The 19,268-nt window shown below is 46.0% G+C and overlaps 1 protein-coding gene across 1 annotated transcript in view; it reads right to left on the bottom strand.

The window, feature by feature from the left end:
- LOC138283644 (kinesin-like protein KIF12) overlaps positions 1–19,268 on the bottom strand; it is a 369,377-nt gene that overhangs the window by 290,639 nt on the left and 59,470 nt on the right. Inside the window, exon 2 of the mRNA XM_069221580.1 lies at positions 13,887–13,952. Within this exon, the coding sequence (XP_069077681.1) occupies positions 13,887–13,952 (66 nt within the window). The remainder of the gene's footprint in view (positions 1–13,886; positions 13,953–19,268) is intronic.

Raw genomic sequence — 19,268 nt, 5'->3', positions numbered from 1 at the left:
CCTTCCTCGTGGAGTGTGTTAAGGGGAGCGTTTTCCCATTGCAAAAGCTGTTTCTGCCGTGTTTTTATCCACGGTGAATCCGCCCCGGAAAAGGTGGCGGATTGGCCTGTTGTAATATTGTGGGCGGTACTTTGTCTTCCGCCTGTCTGTTGGCAGTGACCGCCGCGCTGCTTGTCTGTACCGCCGTGGCAGTCGGAGTGTTAAAGTGACTGTCTATGTTGGCGGTTTCCGCCACGGTCATAATTCCCTTTTTTGTTCCGCCGGCCTGTTTGCGGTATTACCGCCACTTTAACACCGTCCGCCAGAGTTGTAATTATCCCCAATATCTGTTGTACATTATAGACAGCCTACAGTTTCGGTTTTGAAAGGGTGGTCTGCCTGGTAGTGAATGCAACATACATCACCAAATCTTACTTTTCCAGGCTTCCCAGATCATTTCTAGAGATTCTATAAAGATGCTAACCGCAACTCTTCATGAGGAATGAATTTTGGCCTGGAATCACAATCGATGATGAGAAGATAGTCTTTTTTCTCTTTTGTTTGGTCCATCTCTTCCTTGGTTGCCTGATGAGAGTGACTTGACAGGTGCTCCATAGGGTTCCCTTGGCTGGTAAATGAGTTCAAAGCTGTATTGCTGCATTTGAAGTATCCACGTTTCGATTCATGGCGGTCTCTTAGCTGAAGAGCCTTCAAAAGTGAGTAAGAGCGTTTTGTGATTGTACTAACATGAAATCTGTTTCCATACAGATAAATTTGGAAATGGCATCAACCTCATAAGATAGTTAATGGCTCTTTTTCAATATGTAAGTAATGGTCTCTCAGCATGGGTGCTCTGCTGGCATGCCCTACAGGCACCAGTTGGGCTGTAGCTGTAGCTGTAGCAAAAAGGCTGCAAACCATGATGAGCTGGCATCTGCTGGTAGCTCGGTTGGCTTACGGGATCATAAAACTTCATGGTTGTCTTAGTTGACAACACCTTTTTCGTGTTTTGGAACATCCTTTCTAGCTTCTTCAGACCATATCAGCTCAGTTTCAGTGTTTAAGATGTCCCTCACTGGTTTCATAGGAAAGATTCTGTATGAAACGGCAACAACACATCCCAAGAAAACTGAAAGTTTCTGAGATGTTCTGTGGTGACAATGCTGTGTGAATGTCTACTTTTTCAGGTTGGGTGCTACACCTTCAGCTGTGAACCTGTACCCGAAGAACTCAGCACCTCTGTTGTGGAATCACACTTTGGTCTATTCAGCATGAGCCTGGTTTCTCGAATTCTTTCCAACAGAGTTCTTAGGTAGGCATACTATTGTACTGTGGGTGTGGCATGACAAGAAAGCCACTGCTGACATTAATCAACTCTTGTAGTCCGGACAATATTTCTCTAAGGCAGTTCTGAAGCCCTTTGGCTGTGTTGGAGATGCCAAAACCCAGACACATACTTCTGGAGGGCAGCATCGATGAATGCTGCCTTGAAGCCAGTTTTTGAGAACCACTTAACACTGTTAACTTCGTCAATGAAATCATCCTCAGCTAGTGTGAATTGTCACTCTCTTGTGACGGCTCTGTTTAACATTCTCACATCTACACAGATGCATAATTCTCTACACTGCATGGACTTGTGCATTTTCAGTTATTCCAGATTTTTCATGTTTGTTCCGTTTTTCACTTGATCTCTCGCGTGAAAGATAATTTTACCATAACTTAAGTCTACTGGTTGAATGGATTTATCAATATGTAGCATTACTCTCTCGCTATAAGCATCCAGTTTGTTTAAGCAGGCTCTCATACTCATCTGGCTCAGTACAAACTCCCTGAAATTTAACAGGGAAAAAAGTTTTGTGCTGCTTCACTGGAAAACCCATGCACCCACTGCAGACGGACTTATAATCTCCTGAGGACAACTTGGTCCTGGTTGGTGCTACTTCACTCCAGAACTTGGGGATACGTATGGAAAGCAACCTTTTGCTCATGAGTCACATCACAAACGGTCGTCCATTAGATTTTCCTTACTGTAGACGTTACATAATATTTTACCTCTGTTACCCAGCAGGCACTCCCACCCTCTAGTAGTGCAGAGTGCTATAATGAGTACAATGGACTATGGTAACACGCTGTTTCTGGGGGCCCAAGGTTACCTTATCAAACAGCTTCATTGTACACAGTCAGCCGCAGCAAAGTTAGCTCTTTCTCGTCCATGCGACTCGTCAACCTCAGCCGCCTTGGTTTCTCTGCATTGGCTTGCCCTGCCAAAGAAAGTTCAGTTTAAGTCTCTCTACATTGCCCACCAAGTCAGAGAGCGCTCTCTCCAGAGCAAACTGAAATGTTACTTTCCTCAGAGAAATCTGTGCTCAGCCATCGCCAGCCTCTTAAAAGTTCTTAATATTATGAAGTTCCAAGCAGGCGACCAAGAATTTTAGGTGCAAATCATCGCTCATTAGTGGAACAGTTTGCCACCCACTCTTCATGCCATCAGTGATCCTCATGCTTTGAGAAAAGCACTAGGGACTTGGCTCTATACAGCTTAGTAATTTATACTTCTGCCTTTTTATTCTGCCACTTAGAATAGCCAGCACCAGGATGCATTTCCAGGTAACAGTTCGTCCTCTACAAATATAAATAATAATAATTATTTAACATTCTTTCAAGATTGCATTCCTTGCCACGGAATAAAAATGCTATCAATTGTAAAGAACCAGCTGCATGGCAAATGATCACTGGGTTCCCCGCTGTGTGGGTGACAAAACATTTTCGAATGATTGTTTTGTGGATGTACAAATGTCATGAAAATGCAAACATCAACTGCATGGTGCTAAAATAAGCATACACTTTGGTGTGCATGGTCGTGAGCGATAGCTTTGGTTTGAGCTTACAAAAGTCCCACTGTGACATCACACACGGCAACACCTACCGACATCTTGGTTGTGATCCTGAGTGACTCGGTTTCTTGACTGCAGATATTAGGGGCCATATTTATACTCCGTTTGCGCCGAATTAGCGTCGTTTTTTTCGACGCAAATTCGGCGCAAAACTAACGCCATATTTATACTTTGGCGCTAGACGCGTCTAGCGCCAAAGTATGAGGAAAGAGCGTCATTTTTTAGCGTGAACGCCTTCCTTGCGTTAATGAGATGCAAGGTAGGTGTTCCCGTCCAAAAAAATGACTGCGCCGCAAATGCGTTGTATTTATACTCCCGGGCAAAAATCACGCCCGGGAGTTGGCGGGGCACAAAACCCCGCATTTGCGCCGCTTTTTAACGCCTGGGTCAGGGCAGGCGTTAAGGGACCTGTGGGCTCAAAATGAGCCCACAGCTGCCCTCCCATGCCCCCAGGGACCCCCCCTGCCACCCTTGCCCACCCCAGGAGGACACCCAAGGATGGAGGGACCCACCCCAGGGACATTCAGGTAAGTTCAGGTAAGTATATTTTTTTTTTTTTTTTTTTTTTTTTTTTTGGCATAGGGGGGCCTGATTTGTGCCCCCCTACATGCCACAATGCCCAATGACCATGCCCAGGGGACAGAAGTCCCCTGGGCATGGTCATTGGGCAAGGGGGCATGACTCCTGTCTTTACTAAGACAGGAGTCATGTAAATGGCGTCTGGGCGTCGTTTCAAATGGCGCAAATCGGGTTAAGACGATTTTTTAGCGTCAACCTGACTTGCGCCATTTTAAGACGCCCTAACGCCATTTTTCCCAACGCCGGCGCTGCCTGGTGTACGTGTTTTTTTTCCACGCACACCAGGCAGCGCCGGTCTGCTTGCGCCGGCTAACACCATTCAATAAATACGGCGCCCGCATGGCGCTTCAGAATGGCGTTAGCCGGCGCAAAACTTTTTGACGCTAAACTGCGTTAGCGCAGTTTAGCGTCAAAAAGTATAAATACGGGCCTAGATGTACAAATTCAGCCTTGACAGCCTCCTCTTTGTCATCGGTTTACGAAGGATCTTCCAAGATGTTTTAAAGATATTTCAAGTCGACATTGTCATGCACCTTTTGGAAGCTTGCGGACTATTCAGCTCTGACCCGCACACTTCGGCAAAGTGGTTCACCTTGCCACATGCGGAGGTATGGGTTGTGGCACAACCACGTTTCCTGGCAGTTTTTTATTGACTTTTTTGCACAGTACCCTCTAACTCATTCAACTGCCTTTATTGCTTCTGTCTTAAGGAGGTGATCTGCTAAGGATACTTCCACAGGTGGATCACTGACCTCAGACGGCTCATGTGATCTCCAGAGGGTGAACGTTGCTGGGAGTGATATTTGTCCTTTCTTAGGCTGAGTCTTTCTAGCCTAGGTGAGTATCACCCTTGTGTGATCCGAGTCCTTGTGTAATCAGTGTTTTCGAATTCAGAAATGGTAGCCAGCATGCGGAGACAGGCATACAACGCCCTCATGGTCTCTTTCTGGCCCTGTTTCCACTGCCTTGATGTAAACCATTCATAGTCGGAGTTTGACTGCGCCCCCAACTGTCTGATGAAGGCTACCATACTCACCTGCAAGCCCTACATTAGGTAGTGTAAGAAAAAGCGTGTGAACCTCTGTTCCCATCAAATGCAGCAGAATTAAGTTCTTTGTTTCGTTCATAGCCACCAAGGCGTTCTCAAACCACACCACCCACATCTTCCATCTCAGGCAACAGCTGAGGATGCAGAAATCATGTGAAACTGCAGAATGATACTTGCGGGATTAAGCAGCATGACATAATGTGAAGGCAGAAAAAGAAAATTGGTTAGTGATGCAATGCTTTCAAAACAGTCATTCTCCCCGTTTTCTCTTTGTAGATTTCACCAGATATTGAAAGTGGCCAGTTATACACATAAGGAATCATGCATCCAGCAAAAGGTTCAATTATTGGGCCCCACGAAGCAGCTCAGTCGGGCACCACTGACATGGCTGTCTTTTTTGGTGGGCCAGTTCTGCCCCACAGATTGAGAAATAGGTAAAGAATTTAACCTTTTGGTCATTCCACACATTCGCTACCCTGGGCACAGGTACTGCAAGCTCCAGAGAAGGCATTGCATGGCCCTCTCTGCACAGCTTCAGCGATGCTCCATGGTGGGTGAGGGGCACCAGTAAAAGGAAACTCCACCTTTGGGCTCAGAACCAGCACAGAAGCAGGAGGGCATCTAGATGCTGCCAGCACTAGTGGTATGCAGGGGTTCAACCACATGATTGCCAATGATCAGTGGGGTATGCTGGAGATAGGATGGTTGCGATCGGCCAGACAGCGTACAATCGGGACACACTGAGCCAGATATCTGCCTTTGGCTTGCACTGAAAGGGCATGTGCAGACCGTGTATTTATGTGAGTCCTGATGTCACCAGGACTGTTCCATCACTATTAGAATATCAGGGGGGGGGGGTTCATTTCTTACTCCCTCATTCAGACTACAGACTTAACACCAGCTTCAAAGCCTCTCTTCAGATAGACCTCACCTCGTCTAAACTGCATCTCTCCTACTAATCCACACGTTCTCCTCTACACACCATTCTTCACCAAGATCGCATCGCTACTATATCACACCTTCTCAACTACATGCCAGTTCGTCATCAAGAACATAGCTCCACTACTTTACACCTTCTCGACGGCATGACTTTTTTCAAGATCATTTCTCCACTACATGCCATTTCTTCATTAAGATCACATCTCCACTAGACTGTGCTGTCTCGGTTATACACCATTTTGTCATCAAAATCGATTCTGCCTGGGGCTTTAAGTGGGCAGGGTCCCGCCAGGTCTCAGACTCGGTAGTATTTCAGATCAGTCAGTGAAATGGGTCCCTATCCGGCTCTATATTAATTTACTTAATTTCAATGGGAAAACACTGATGATTTCTAAACAGTTAATGTAATACATTTTCAGTGAATCCATTTCAGTGATTAAGTTCCCGTATACATTTCACGTCTTTTACTGAATGAATCTTACACTCCATTAGAGTGTTAGCAATTTCCCAGGTTATCTTTTTTTCGTGCCCTAATTACTCTTCTGCACTGCATGCTTTGAACTCAGTCGCTTCCAGGTGTTTATAATGACCACAATTGAGAGTTCTTGAGTTGAGGCTGAAGGCACTGGGAGCGTCCCACAGTGCCTGTCAGTGGGTCAAAAAGGTGTTCAGTATACATTATCATCCAATCCTTGGCGTCTTTCCAGAGCCGACAAAGATAATCATTGACAAAGCCAATAGTCCAGGCTGTTTTAGGTGTATGTCAGTTGTTGTATTATTATATCTGGATGCAATAACAGAAACATCGTTAAAACACCAAAATACCGGTCGGGTGGCAGACCATTAGAATCACTGAAATGTAGCTTGTATGTTTAACCTACGCCTATTACATATGCCACGCCCCTTTTAGAGACCTCATTTTTTCCATCACATTTAAAGCCTGATTAGACCACCCCTCCTCCACGACAGAGCATTTTCTCTGTTGCACTAAAATCCCACTAGTCATGCCTCTAACACATACCATTTCTTCAATTTGGATCACATACTTAGTAGTCACATCTACTTCATTAAACACAATTCCTTCCACATCGCCACTTGGTTACTTTCCCAACCAGCAGCACCTCTTGTGTCAGACCACAACTCCTGTAAAACGTATCACACCAACTAGGCAGTATCTCTCGAACTACAGTGCACCCCCACAAAAGCATGTCTCTTCCACATGGTGTCTTCACCAGACACCAGGAATACTGGTTATCCACAGGACACAAGTCAGGGGTACACATGGGTAAATGACGTCCACCCACTATTTTCACAAGGTAGACGCCGTCCACCCAGCCAAGTAGTTGTGCCGCACTGTAATATGCTGAACTCATCCCGGTGTAATGTTTAAACACTGTGACACAGTCAGCAGCTTTTTTGTGTATTTTAAATTCAAGCTGGGACCAGAACAAAGACTGAAGTTAAGTGGCCACAAGGCCTCCTTTTGTTCTCACTGGAGATACCTGGAGACTCCCACATACCTGCAAATGCAATGGAGGGGAAACAAAGGCACACAGCTTGTTATCACTTCACGGGTACTTAAGAGAGACATGATTTTGACTTTGGTCAGTTCCTGGATAAAAGAAATATGCATGCACAATGAGAATGTCAGATAAACTGGTCTGTACTTGTATTTACACAAGTAGCATAACTATTTTGTTTTATTTCTTTCATAGCGCTACTTATCCCAATGCAGGGTGTCAGAGTGGTTTACATCAGTGTTCCCCAACCCCCGGGCCGGTGCCGGTCCGTGGATCAATCGGCACCGGGCCACCCCACTGTGGCGGGCGGTAAATGTTTGATAATTTTTCCGTGGCCCGCTAGTCACACAATGGGACAAGCGGGCCACGGAAAAATTATCAAACATTTACCGGTCCGCGGCGATAAAAAGGTTGGACAACACTGGTTTACATCACATGGACACATTATACATTGACAATCCAAGTGGTAAATCTATGTACAGAATGTGTTACATAGAATCGTGAGAGTTAGAAGGTGGAGGAGCCATATGTCCTTCGTAGCTCACTGTGCTACATTATAAAGATTACAATTTATGAACTGCAAGTAACAAAAGGATGTCTGTGTTTAAAGCAGTAGCCCACTTACCTATCTACATAAAATACAAATCTGTCATGATGTGCTTTGCAGGAGACACGTTAACCCTCTATGCTACTTTAATTCAAAACTGGGACTAGACACAACAGACATCTCTCCAGAAAATGTGTTAACCACCAGAGTTATCTTGCCATTGTTATTCCCTGAGGTTTATGGGGCCTAAGAAGCTCTCTGCAGCAGGTGACATAACCCCACAATTAAGCAAAATAGATTTTATTACAAGAACGGAGGCTCCTATTATGCTTCCTTTTCTTGCTTTATTTTAAAAAGCAGCCAAGATAGAAAAACAAAACTACATATCCCAAGAGGCATAGCAAACACAATAAACGATGAGGTCATAGATAATAACCAATGAAAACCATTCAACCACAATAATTATCTTAACTGCGAGCAACAAGCCCTCTTTTCTTGCTGCTCGCAGTCAAGATAAGTTCTTTCCTCATTTCGTTTTCTTACTTGGGTATTGTTGAGTGTTTTTACATGTGTTATGGAAATGTCGTGAGAGTATGTTATTTTATTCTGTAGAGATTTTCTGATTGTTTTTCTTGATTCGTTTCTGCCGTTTTCCCTCAGCAGCGCTTCCCTCGCGCTTCACAGGCAGAGCCGAGCGTTCTTTCGAACGTTCGGCTCTCCCGCCGCTCTCTCTGAGGAGCGTGTCTCGCTTCAACGCGTTTCCTCAGAGGAGCTCGGCCGGCACAGACGCGTCGCTACGGAAACCTCTCCCTGCTTCGAGAGGCTCCGTTTTTCAACTCAGCTGTTTACGGAGAGGCTTGGCTTGTTCGCGGAAGGCGCGACACGCCCCTCTTCTGTATTTCTTTTTTTATATCCTTGGATTTGGGTCACTCTTTGTTTACGCCCATATAAAATTTTAACCCTTTGGTTACTGTTTAATTTTAAACAGTTTCCTTTTCAATTTGGGGTTTTTCTGCCTGGCATCCTTGTTCTTCATTACTATTATTACTATTATTATTATCATTATTATTATTTTTTCCTATTGTGATTACGTTATTATGTCAAAACAAGTGGCTGATCATTCCAATGATATTGATATGGACAATTTACGGGCTGATCTGAATTCTTTTATTCAGGACACTGTACAACAGGCGGTTTCTTCGTCTATGCTTCAAATGTCAAAAAAGCTGGAGTTGTCTTTTAAGAAAATGTCCTCTCAGGGTTCCAATATTGCGGAACCAGGTAGAGGAAAAAAGCGCACTTTTTCTAAAGCCCAAGTACTTTCGAATTCTGACGAATCTCCCCAAATGGCTGGTCCTTCCCCCCGTAAGGAACCCAAAACGGTGGAAAAGGATCCCTCTCCTTTGAATATTATTCAGTTGAGGGATACTGATGATGACATTGATTATGATGATGGGGACGACGATGATTTACAGGGTCCTGACGACCTCTGGAAAGGGCCTTTAGAGAAGAGGCAAAAATTTTCTCTGTCTGATACAAATCCTTTACAGAATAATGATTCCACAGTACTGGATGCTTTGGGGGAACCAATGTTTGATCCGAAGTTAATACACCACCCAAATTCTACGGAATGGTTCCCGTCTGATCACGTGGCGGAATATGTTTCGTGTCATTTAAGACACGCGTTAGATAAAGCCACGAGAAGTAAACTACGATCTGAATGTCCTCGTCCCTCCCTTCCTTATAATATTACCTCGACACCGGTAATTGATCCTAACATGGTGTTATTTTTCTCTAAGTATGGTAAGGATCCTAAGAAAGGGGTCGACCGTGCGTGGTCGGTTTGCCAGGACCGATTATTGGACTTGGTTGGTCCTTTGACTAGAATCCTGGATTTAGCTGAGGATGCCAGGCTGGAAGGCTCACAAATTGACCCTGAAGCTCTATCCAATTGGGCCCAACGGGCAATTTGTCTGCTGGGAAATGCTAACACCGCAATTTCTCAAGAGAGACGTAAAAGTCTTCTACTCAAGATAGAGCCTAAATTGGGCAGTTTCGCCGCCAGAGAAGAAGGTCAACAGGCGGACGGTCTTCTTTTTGGAGATTCGTTTATTAAAGAACTGGGTAGATATGTTTCTACCTTTGCAACTTTGGATAAGGCGCAATTTTCAATGAAGAAAATTTTAAACTCTAGAGTTTTTGCCAGGGCCGGTAAAGGAAGGAGCCGCTTTACCGGCCGTTTCGCCACCCGCGGCGGCAGTTTCCGAGGCTCTTCCATCTACTCCACGGACTTCAGACCTCAGTTCTACCCCCAAAGGGGGAGAGGCTTCAGGAGCAGAAGCTTCCGTCAAAGGGGAGGACAGGTCTCAGGTAAGAAATTTGTGTTTTGGCCCTCTTCCCGTAGGTGGTCGTTTAGCCCATTTTCTTACAAACTGGTGCCAAATTACCGCGGACCCTTGGGTCCTTCAAACTATTCAGGGGTATTGTATAGATCTCTATCAAGTTCCCGGCCAAATTTCTCCACCTCTTCCTCTAAAGTTCTCTCAAGAACAATCGCGTTTGATGAATCTGGAGATTTTATCCTTAATCTCAAAAAATGTAATAGAAAAGACTTGTTTCCATCCCTCGGGGTTTCTCAGCACCATATTTTTGGTACAGAAGAAAAACAAGAAATTTCGTCCAGTGATAAACTTAAAACCATTCAACAACTACGTTGTTTACAATCATTTCAAAATGGAAACGATCCTACATCTCAGGGACATTCTGTTGGAGGGCGATTGGTTTGTTCGCCTGGATCTTCAGGACGCTTATTTTACGATTCCTATCCATTCCTTTTACAGGAAGTTCCAGCAGTTTCAATGGAAAGACTCGATTTTTCAGTTCAAAGCCCTTCCTTTCGGTCTAGCTTCGGCTCCTTGGTGCTTCACAAAAGTGATGAAACCAGTGGTAGCTTCTTTAAGAGCTCAGGGAATAAGATTGATCGTCTATCTGGACGATTTTCTCATAATGGCTCAGAACAGGGATACCCTGTTACAACACTTGCACATCTCCCTTCGTCTACTTCAGTCTCTGGGTTTTCTAGTAAACATGGAGAAATCTTCTCTGGTTCCCTCTACTCAAGTGGAGTTTCTAGGTTTCTTCATCGATTCCAAAACCACATCTCTATCTCTTCCCCATCAGAAGGTATGTCGTATAAAACACGAATTACAGCAGGTCCTCAGTCTCTCTCGTCTATCCCTACGTTCCTTGGCAAGGATTGTGGGCCTTTTGGCCTCATCCATTCAGGCCATATTCCCAGGGCCATTACATTACAGAGCACTTCAAAGACTAAAGATTCGTCATCTCCGCAAAGGCCTTCAGTATTCGGACATCGTTTGCTTAGATCAGGATTCTCGCGCAGAGATTCAATGGTGGCTCGATCATTTGAAGCCTGGAACGGAAGAGCTATTTTCTCCTCGGCCCCAGATCTAGTATTAGAATCCGATGCAAGTCGGACAGGTTGGGGCGCAAGGTGTGGCAACGTCTCGACTGGGGGCGTATGGTCAGAGAAGGTGTCTGCCTTGCACATCAACTGTTTAGAGATGCTTGCAGGCTCCTTTGCTCTGAAGACCTTCGCAAAGGACAAGGTGAGCTGTTCTATTCTCCTAAAAATGGACAACATTTCCGCCGTAAGATATATCAACCATCTAGGGGGAACAAAATCCAAACCCCTTGCAGATCTAGCCAAAAGTTTTTGGGAGTTTTGCCTTCTCCGAAATTTGTCGGTCACGGCACAATATCTTCCTGGGAAAATGAATACCATAGCAGATTGGTGCTCACGCTACCTAAAAGACTCCAGCGATTGGCGTCTTCACCCTTTAGTATTCAACAAACTTTCTTCGAAATTCGGCCTCATGTCAATAGACTTGTTTGCTTCTCGGCTGAATTCTCACCTCCCAAGGTTTTACAGTTGGAGACCGGATCCCCAAGCTCTCGATACAGATGCTTTTCTCCAAGACTGGTCTCCCCATCTCAATTACGCCTTTCCTCCCTTTTTGATGATTGCCAGAGTCATGGCCCAGGTTCGTCGTCAACGAGCCTCCCTAGTATTGGTTACACCCTTTTGGCAAACCCAGCCTTGGTTCCCCTCGGTTCTAGAATTATCGGTAGACTTTCCTGTCCTAATTCCTTCCTTCCCGGACCTCCTGCTCGATCCAGAAGGGCGCCCCCACGACATGATTCTCGACCATTCCTTAACTCTCGTAGCATGGAAGATTTCGGGTCAGCCTGGAGAACCCCAGGAATTTCGGAAGAAGCTGCTCAATATATCCGCCACTCTTGGGCCCCAGGAACATCCAAGGCCTACAAGTCGGCCTGGTTGGTCTGGAGTGGCTGGTGTTTGGACAGGAATTCAGATCCCTTTTCAGCCGATGTGACTCTAATCGTTAACTTTTTAGCATCTCTTGCCTCCCAAGGAAGGGCATATCGAACGGTGAATACTTACAGATCCGCCATTTCTGCTGAACATGTTCGTATCGATGGTAAACCGGTTGGGGAACATCCTCTGGTGTGTCGTCTTTTGAAGGGAGTAAGATTTTCTAATCCCCCTACACCTAGATATACGCAATTATGGGATGTGAATTTGGTTTTAAATTTGTTCAATTCTTGGTTCGATAATGATGTACTTTCTTTAAAATGTCTTTCTGCGAAGTTAACTATGTTACTATGCTTAGTTTCATTGAAGCGTGTTTCTGATGTAAGAGCTTTGGATATTTCTTCTGTTCAATTTTCTCCTTCGGATGTATCTTTTAGAGTTCATAGGAGAACCAAGACTAACATTTCTATTGTCCATTATCCGTATTTTCCTTTGCATCCCAAACTATGTGTTGGTAAATGTTTAAAAGTTTATATTGCCAGAACTGCAGATTTAAGAACGTCCTCCTCTCACCAGTTACTGATTTCTTTTTCTAAACCTCATAAACCCGTATCTTCTCCTACTCTGGCTCGCTGGGTAAAATGGGTTATGAAACTTGCGGGTATCGACACTACCTCTTTTGGAGCGCATTCCACTAGAGGTGCTATGGCTTCTAAAGCTCTTTGGGCTGGAGCTCGCTTGGAGGACATTCTTAGATCGGCGGATTGGTCTAATGTTACTACCTTTAGAACCTTTTATTGTAAACCTATTTCTTCAATGGCTGATTCTGTTGTTAATATGCTTTAAACAAGCATAATAGGAGCCTCCGTTCTTGTAATAAAATTCAGATTTTCCTAGCTTTAGTAAAGGAAAGTCTAGATTTTATTAAAGAAGCGGAGGCGAGTATTATCCCACCTCTTTTATTAACCCACCCTTTTCTTTTTCAGTGCCGGTTTCTCCTGCACCAACCGCTTCGACTTGAACAGGCTGGTTTTGTGTCAGAGGCCCTTTCTTTGAAAGAACGTTCTTCTGCCTGCTCCTACGATCAGCGGATAGTGCCTTCCGGATGTGGTGATATCCACCTGAAGTCGGCTTCTCCTTCTTCCTTGGACTTTGCCAAAGACTTTTTCACGTTACTTATGGCTTTCTCTATTATTTTGGTTATTATTCCATTGTTCCGTCCACTTTGATCTGCTCCCGCAAGAAAAGAGGGCTTGTTGGTCGCAGTTAAGATAATTATTGTGGTTGAATGGTTTTCATTGGTTATTATCTATGACCTCATCGTTTATTGTATTTGCTATGCCTCTTGGGATATGTAGTTTTGTTTTTCTATCTTGGCTGCTATTTAAAATAAAGCAAGAAAAGGAAGCATAATACTCGCCTCCGCTTCTTTAATAAAATCTAGACTTTCCTTTACTAAAGCTAGGAAAATCTGAATTCATTGCCAAGGTTCTCCTTGTGTCAGTCTCTTTGTGGCAGAGATTTTAAAAAATAAATGTTGAAATTGAGGCCAAGATTTTGCCTCGGGGTTGAGTCACTTTTTTGTCACAACCCTAATGCAAAATCTAATTGAATGAATCTGGTAATTTGCTCAAAAGTACTCCTTATAAACCTGCTAAACAGGTGTGAGATCTTGTCACTTCTTGTGATGTCACTTAATATGAGGTTATGGGTTGCAATGCCACTTCTTGTGATGTCACTTCCTGTGATGCCACATGCGATGGCACACAATATGATGTCACATGCTATGATATCACACACCATGATGTCACTTGTATACTGCCTAACTTGGGTAATCCCCCCACTTATGTTTTAGGTCTTGTGCCCTGGTTATCCAGATCACTTCCACAGAAAGTAGAGTGAAGCGAGGAGAGGTACAAAAAAGGCCCGGATGGGCAGCCCAACCCTGTGCACCTCGTCACTGAGATTGTGTTGCCCTTGGCTAGCATTTCTTGACTGATGGGACAGCAAAATGTCATCCACTCACCTCACAGCCACAGAAAAGTTGTTTTGTTTAAGGTCTTCATGATCTGCAAACTGCTCTCCTGCGCTCCTGAAAAGAGAAGTGAGAAGTGAGAATGAGTGAGCAAAAGTTTGAAAAATTAACACATCTTCAAAGAGAAAGCATGTTCTGCTGAACATCTTCAACCTGCAGTTTGCACGCTAGGACTTGTAGCGAATGCTCAAATAGAGTAAACACCACTGAAGGTGTCACGCATGACTAGGGTAACAACAATTAACAGCTTTGCATTACATGCACATTACATGCACATTGTATTCACCCCCACCCTGCACAGAACTGTCACCACCGGGAGCTCAAAGGCACACAATGGCAGTCCAGGACAGTGGCTGTCCACTTCACAGCAGAGGTTTGCTGCCCTACATCAGGTGTGAGTAGCTCACTCTGTCCTGACAGTCTTGATTATTAACTTTTACTTGGATATCTGTAGTCCTGCATTTATGAAGGGACAATACAAAAGAGCAAGTATCAGAAAAAATGAGACAGGTTGAGCTATTTAAGCATGGCCTGGGCCAATTCTATGACTTAACCTGCTATTTAGTGAGCCGTCTCAAATGACGTATGCTTTTCAAAGGTCTCCAGCTTGCGTCAGTTCTGGTGCAAGTATTTTCGGAGTGCCAGGGGTGCCAAACATGTGATGGCTAGCCGTGGCCCAACTCGGGGGTGTGCCGCTGCAGCACTTGGGGAAGGCACGGCAGGCTTACTTCACGTGGGCACGACCTTTGAAGTACTAGAGTGCTTCAGGGATCAATGTGGCATGTAGCGGCCCCAAAGGTGGGAGGGGTCTGTTTTCCCACTCGCTGTCCCGCACGATGGTTGCCTCTATGGTCCCGCGCCGCCCCCACAAACCCATCTGGAATTTGTTTCTCTGTCTCTCTTTGCGTTTCTTTTCAGGTTCCTGCACGGCACACTACGCTACAACTCTGCAGCCGCAGATCACAGCTAGTGCTGTTGGGAGCTGCATGGGCTCAAGAGTATCTCACCTGACCTGAGGTGCTTTGCACACTGTTGTGGCTCTGGCGGCGTACTAGGGCTGTGGAAGCGAGGGGGCTCAAAGCGGGCCAGAGCATATTGTTCTAGTTGAAAGAAGATCTTTTTTAGGCAGTGACTGTTGTGCCTCAAGTGCTAAGGGACTGGGCATCTTGCTTTTGGTGCCAGCAGTTTAGTGTAGGGTCAAGGTAGCACAGTGCCTCTTCTTCTGAGGGGAAGTAGTTTTTTGAGGGACCTGTTGGACATAGGGGCATTTCAGGTTGGGATGAGGTGTATTTTGGGTACAGTGTTTTGTTGTTGTGTTCATGAGGCAGCAGCATCTCTGCCTATCTGCACTAAGGGGCCCATTTGGTTGATGATAGTCCGACATGTTTTTTTCGAGGATTGGCTCAGTGGTTGCGATTTTTTGTGCTTTAACTTTTTGCACAGTTGTCCTACCATCAGAGGTGATTTGAGTGGCCAGGTTGCTGCTTATTGCTGGGTGCATTCTTTCACACAGGCTTGGGTTTGCCTCAGTGTTTTTCGTGCCATGGTATAATTTGGCGCCACAACCCATGACAGAGGCTTGGTTGGGCAGTGGTCTCACTTGGTCCGTGTTTAGGCCCAGGGACAGGATGTGGGGCTGCTCAAGAAAGGGTTCGAAGCACGCAAGAGATGAGGTTGATTTGGAGGCACTGGTGCACAGGATGGATGCCATGGATGAGATTTTGGCCCTTTTTTGCCCACAGGCACCTCAGGGACAGACTAGTGAACCGGTGGCTCTAGAGGAGAGGGCTAGGCGAATGGGGGTTGCACCCAGGGCAGCATTTCCCGTTCTTAAGAAGCAGGGTAGAAGTCAGGGACCTTCTGGGGGCAGGGGCTGGGGGGAGAAGTAAGGGACCGGCTAGGGAGAAAAGTGTGACTTCTGGGAGCCCCTAATAGGCCTCTGCTAGTGGCCAGCAGCCACAATGTTGTTGCACAAGAGGGGGTGTCAGCAGCGAGGGTGCCAACAGCGAGTGGTAGCATTGTCCAGAATGGGAATAATTGCATGAGGATTGGGGTTACACCCACGGGTAACGTGACTCTACCTGATCTGTTGTCCAGTATAGCAAGTGCCCTGCACTGGCTATCTAAGGCGGGATGTTGTCTTTTTCTATGATAGGTGGTGCTTTGGCTGGTGTGGCCGAGGGTGATAACGTTGAGAGGGCAGGAGGTTGGTGGCACACCTTGATGGTTTGGGGGGGCTTGGTGCGCAGGCGGGCATTTCTCCTGTGATAGGGGTGGGCAGGCCATCGCATGTTGGTCATGCAGCACAGGTGGTGCAGGAGACAACTACTAGTGGTACCTCAGTGGCCAACTGCGTGCCCTCCATGGTTCCAGGTGGTGTGGGCTGCATCCCCGGCTCAAGAGACAGTGGTTACAGGTACGCAAGCATCATTTCCAAGCACTGTGCTGGGGAATGTTTGTTCTTAGCATGACCAGTTGGGCAGACATGTTCCATTGGAGAAAAAAAGATTTGGATGGAGAGATATGTTGACGTGTGAACTGATTGTGCATGGGCCTAAAAGAGAAGAAGGCAAGTGGTGCAAGGAGTGCTGTCATTCTAGGGATTGCGGTCATTTGCATTACAAAAAGAGGGTAGATGAGACACTAATGTGTTAGGTGAAGGGGTTCATGATTTTCCAAGCTATCATAGTGGAACATTTCCCAAACATGGGTGCGCAATTGGCCTGCTACCAGAACAGCGTGGTCGCATGATGAGTTTGGGGACACAGATTGGAAGGACTATAATTAGGAGTTTCGTAGAATAAGGTCACTAGGTCCACAATAGCATGAGATCAGATAGATGTAAACACCTTGTTATGCTTTATGACGCTGGAGCACCTTGAAACCACCCCTAGTCATCCCTTTTGTGTGGGGGGGAGCAGCACCCCGGGAGGAGGGGGAAGAAGTGCTCTTGTTGGGATTTCAACAAAAGATCCTGCACCAGAAGCCCTGGGACTTGCAAGTTTAAGCACTGATGTTTCTTCTGTGGCTTGCATTCCCACACCGAGACAAAATGTTTAAAAAATCTAAGGACAGAGGTACTAAAAAGCTCCCTCCCCGGTTAATTGGCAGGCAATGATGTCATGGCTGAGTGTCTATACAAACCCCTGCATCAACGCAGTTGCTGTATGAGGGTTTGAAGGAGAGCTTTAGGATCCCACGGGAGGGGTGTGTAGGTGTTGCATACTGAAAGATTTAAATGTCTCCCAGGTCCAATAATAGCATCGCCAGGGCTAAGATTCTCAAGGAAAACAACTTGGGGAGGTTGGCAGGTCCCTTCACAGCTGTCCTGTTCGAAAACTTTGTATGCTCCCCCCAGGGGTAGTCCCTAACAAACAGCCGGGGGAGTACAGATTGACACACAACCTTTGTGCACCCAAGGGACAGTCGGTGAATGAAGGAATTGATGGGACCTGATGCTCCGTCAAGAACACCTCTCTTGATCAAGCAATCGGGATGCTGCAGAAGCTGGGGCCGGGGATGCTGCTAGAAAAATCAGATATCGAATCTGCTTTCCAGCTGTTTCCTGTGTACCCGAAAGACTTCCACCTGCTGGGTTTTCAGTTTGAGGGTTCTTTATACTTTAACAAATGCATGCCCATGAGCCACTCGGTCTCTTGTGCATATTTCAAAAAGTTCAGCACTTTCCGGGAGAGGATCTTTAGACACATGTCTGGGCATCAGTGGGTGTTGCATTACTTGGATGACTTCTTGTTTTTGGGCCCTCCCAGTGTGAGGACGTTGCAGTCCTTTCAGGAGCTGATAGAGATCTTTGGAGTGCCCCTGGCACAGGATAACACTTGTGGGCCAGCCACAACTATCTAATTCCTTGGGATTAAGTTAGACTCAGCAGCAGGTGAATTTAGGCTCCACAGGGAAAAAGTTACTGCTTTTTCCTAGGCCCTGAACGAATGCCTGGAAACAAAGAAAGTGACCCTGCATCAGTTACAGGTAGTGGTTGGGCAGCTGAATTTCACTCTTCATCCACCCATTGTCCTGGTCAATTGAGCAAGCCATGTCTGTCTTGAAAGCTAAACACTATCATACTAGGTTATTGTCAGAGGTTCGCCAGGATGTGGGAGGTATTTTTGCAGGACTTCAATGGGGACAGTAATGTGGCCTAGCCCTGCCAGGACTAATGAGGAGACAGGTCTGTTTACAGATGCAGCAGTCACTGAAAGTTTCGGTGCCATTCTGGGTCCCAAGTAGTGTGCTTAGTGGTGGGCGAAGGAGTGGATAGAGTTCAGTTTGATGTCCAATGTTGGCTTTCTTGAACTCTTCCCCATTCTAGTGGCCCTTACGGTCTGGCAGGAACAATTCCGCAACCAGTCTGTGGTGTTCTGGTCCGACAAGATTTCTGTAGTCAAATGCATCAATCAACAGACAGTCAGGTGCAAAATGGTCCTTCGCTCATTGAAAAAGATTGTGTAGCTGTGCTTAAAATTGAATGTCATTTTTAAAGCTAAGCATATACCTGTTGTACTGAACAATGCAGCAGCTTTGTCTCATTTTAAGGTGCAGGCCTTCGGGTGCTATCACCCAGAAGCAGCAGCATTCCCCACACCATTTCCGGAGCAACTGTGGTGGCTTGGTGCCCCAGTTTACCAGACCTCGTGGCAGCCAGATTAGCACCCAGGATGAGTTGTGCCTATGAAAGGGCATTCAGCATGTACTGCAAGTACGTAGGGAGCATGGGAGGGAAGAATTGGTTCACTCCTGAGGCAGTCGTAACATTTCCTGGGTCCCTGAGTGGGGAGGTGCAAACCGTCTTATATGCCAGGCGGCACATTGCTGCAATATCCTTCTTCACGAGGATGCTGGGGCACACAGATGGGACAAAGGCCTTTATGGTTCAGAGAGCATTGAAGGGCTGGCAAAGTTTGAAGGGGGCTAAGCCAGATGCTAGGCGCCCTATTGACGCAGTCCAGCTGGCAGCTATCCTATCTACTCTTGGAAGCATTTGCAGTCGCAAGATGGGGTCCGTCTCTTTAGAGCGGCCTTTGCCTTGGCATTTTATGGGACTATGAGGGTAGGTGAGCTGGTGGCCAAAAAAAGAGGGATGTGACCAGGGGTCTGCAGTATGTGGATGTTCACTGGCCAAATGGTTACCTGACAATAAACAATCATCCGTTCAAAGATCAACCAGATGGGAAGGGGCAAGCACATTCTGCTCGCAGGGCCCCAGTTACGAATGCTGTCCCCCAGGAGAATTAGGAAGCTTTGTCGGCTCACCTTACTCAGGGGTCCAAGGGTCCTCTGTTTGTACATGCGTATGGTACACCACTCACTTGGTTTCAGTTCTGTAGGGTGTTGGACAATACCCTGCGGGTGCTG

Source organism: Pleurodeles waltl, chromosome 3_1 (genome assembly GCF_031143425.1).
Source record: "Pleurodeles waltl isolate 20211129_DDA chromosome 3_1, aPleWal1.hap1.20221129, whole genome shotgun sequence".
NCBI lineage: Eukaryota > Metazoa > Chordata > Amphibia > Caudata > Salamandridae > Pleurodeles > Pleurodeles waltl.
Note: the sequence above shows the minus strand (reverse complement) of the source record. Positions and strands in the feature narration are given on the sequence as shown.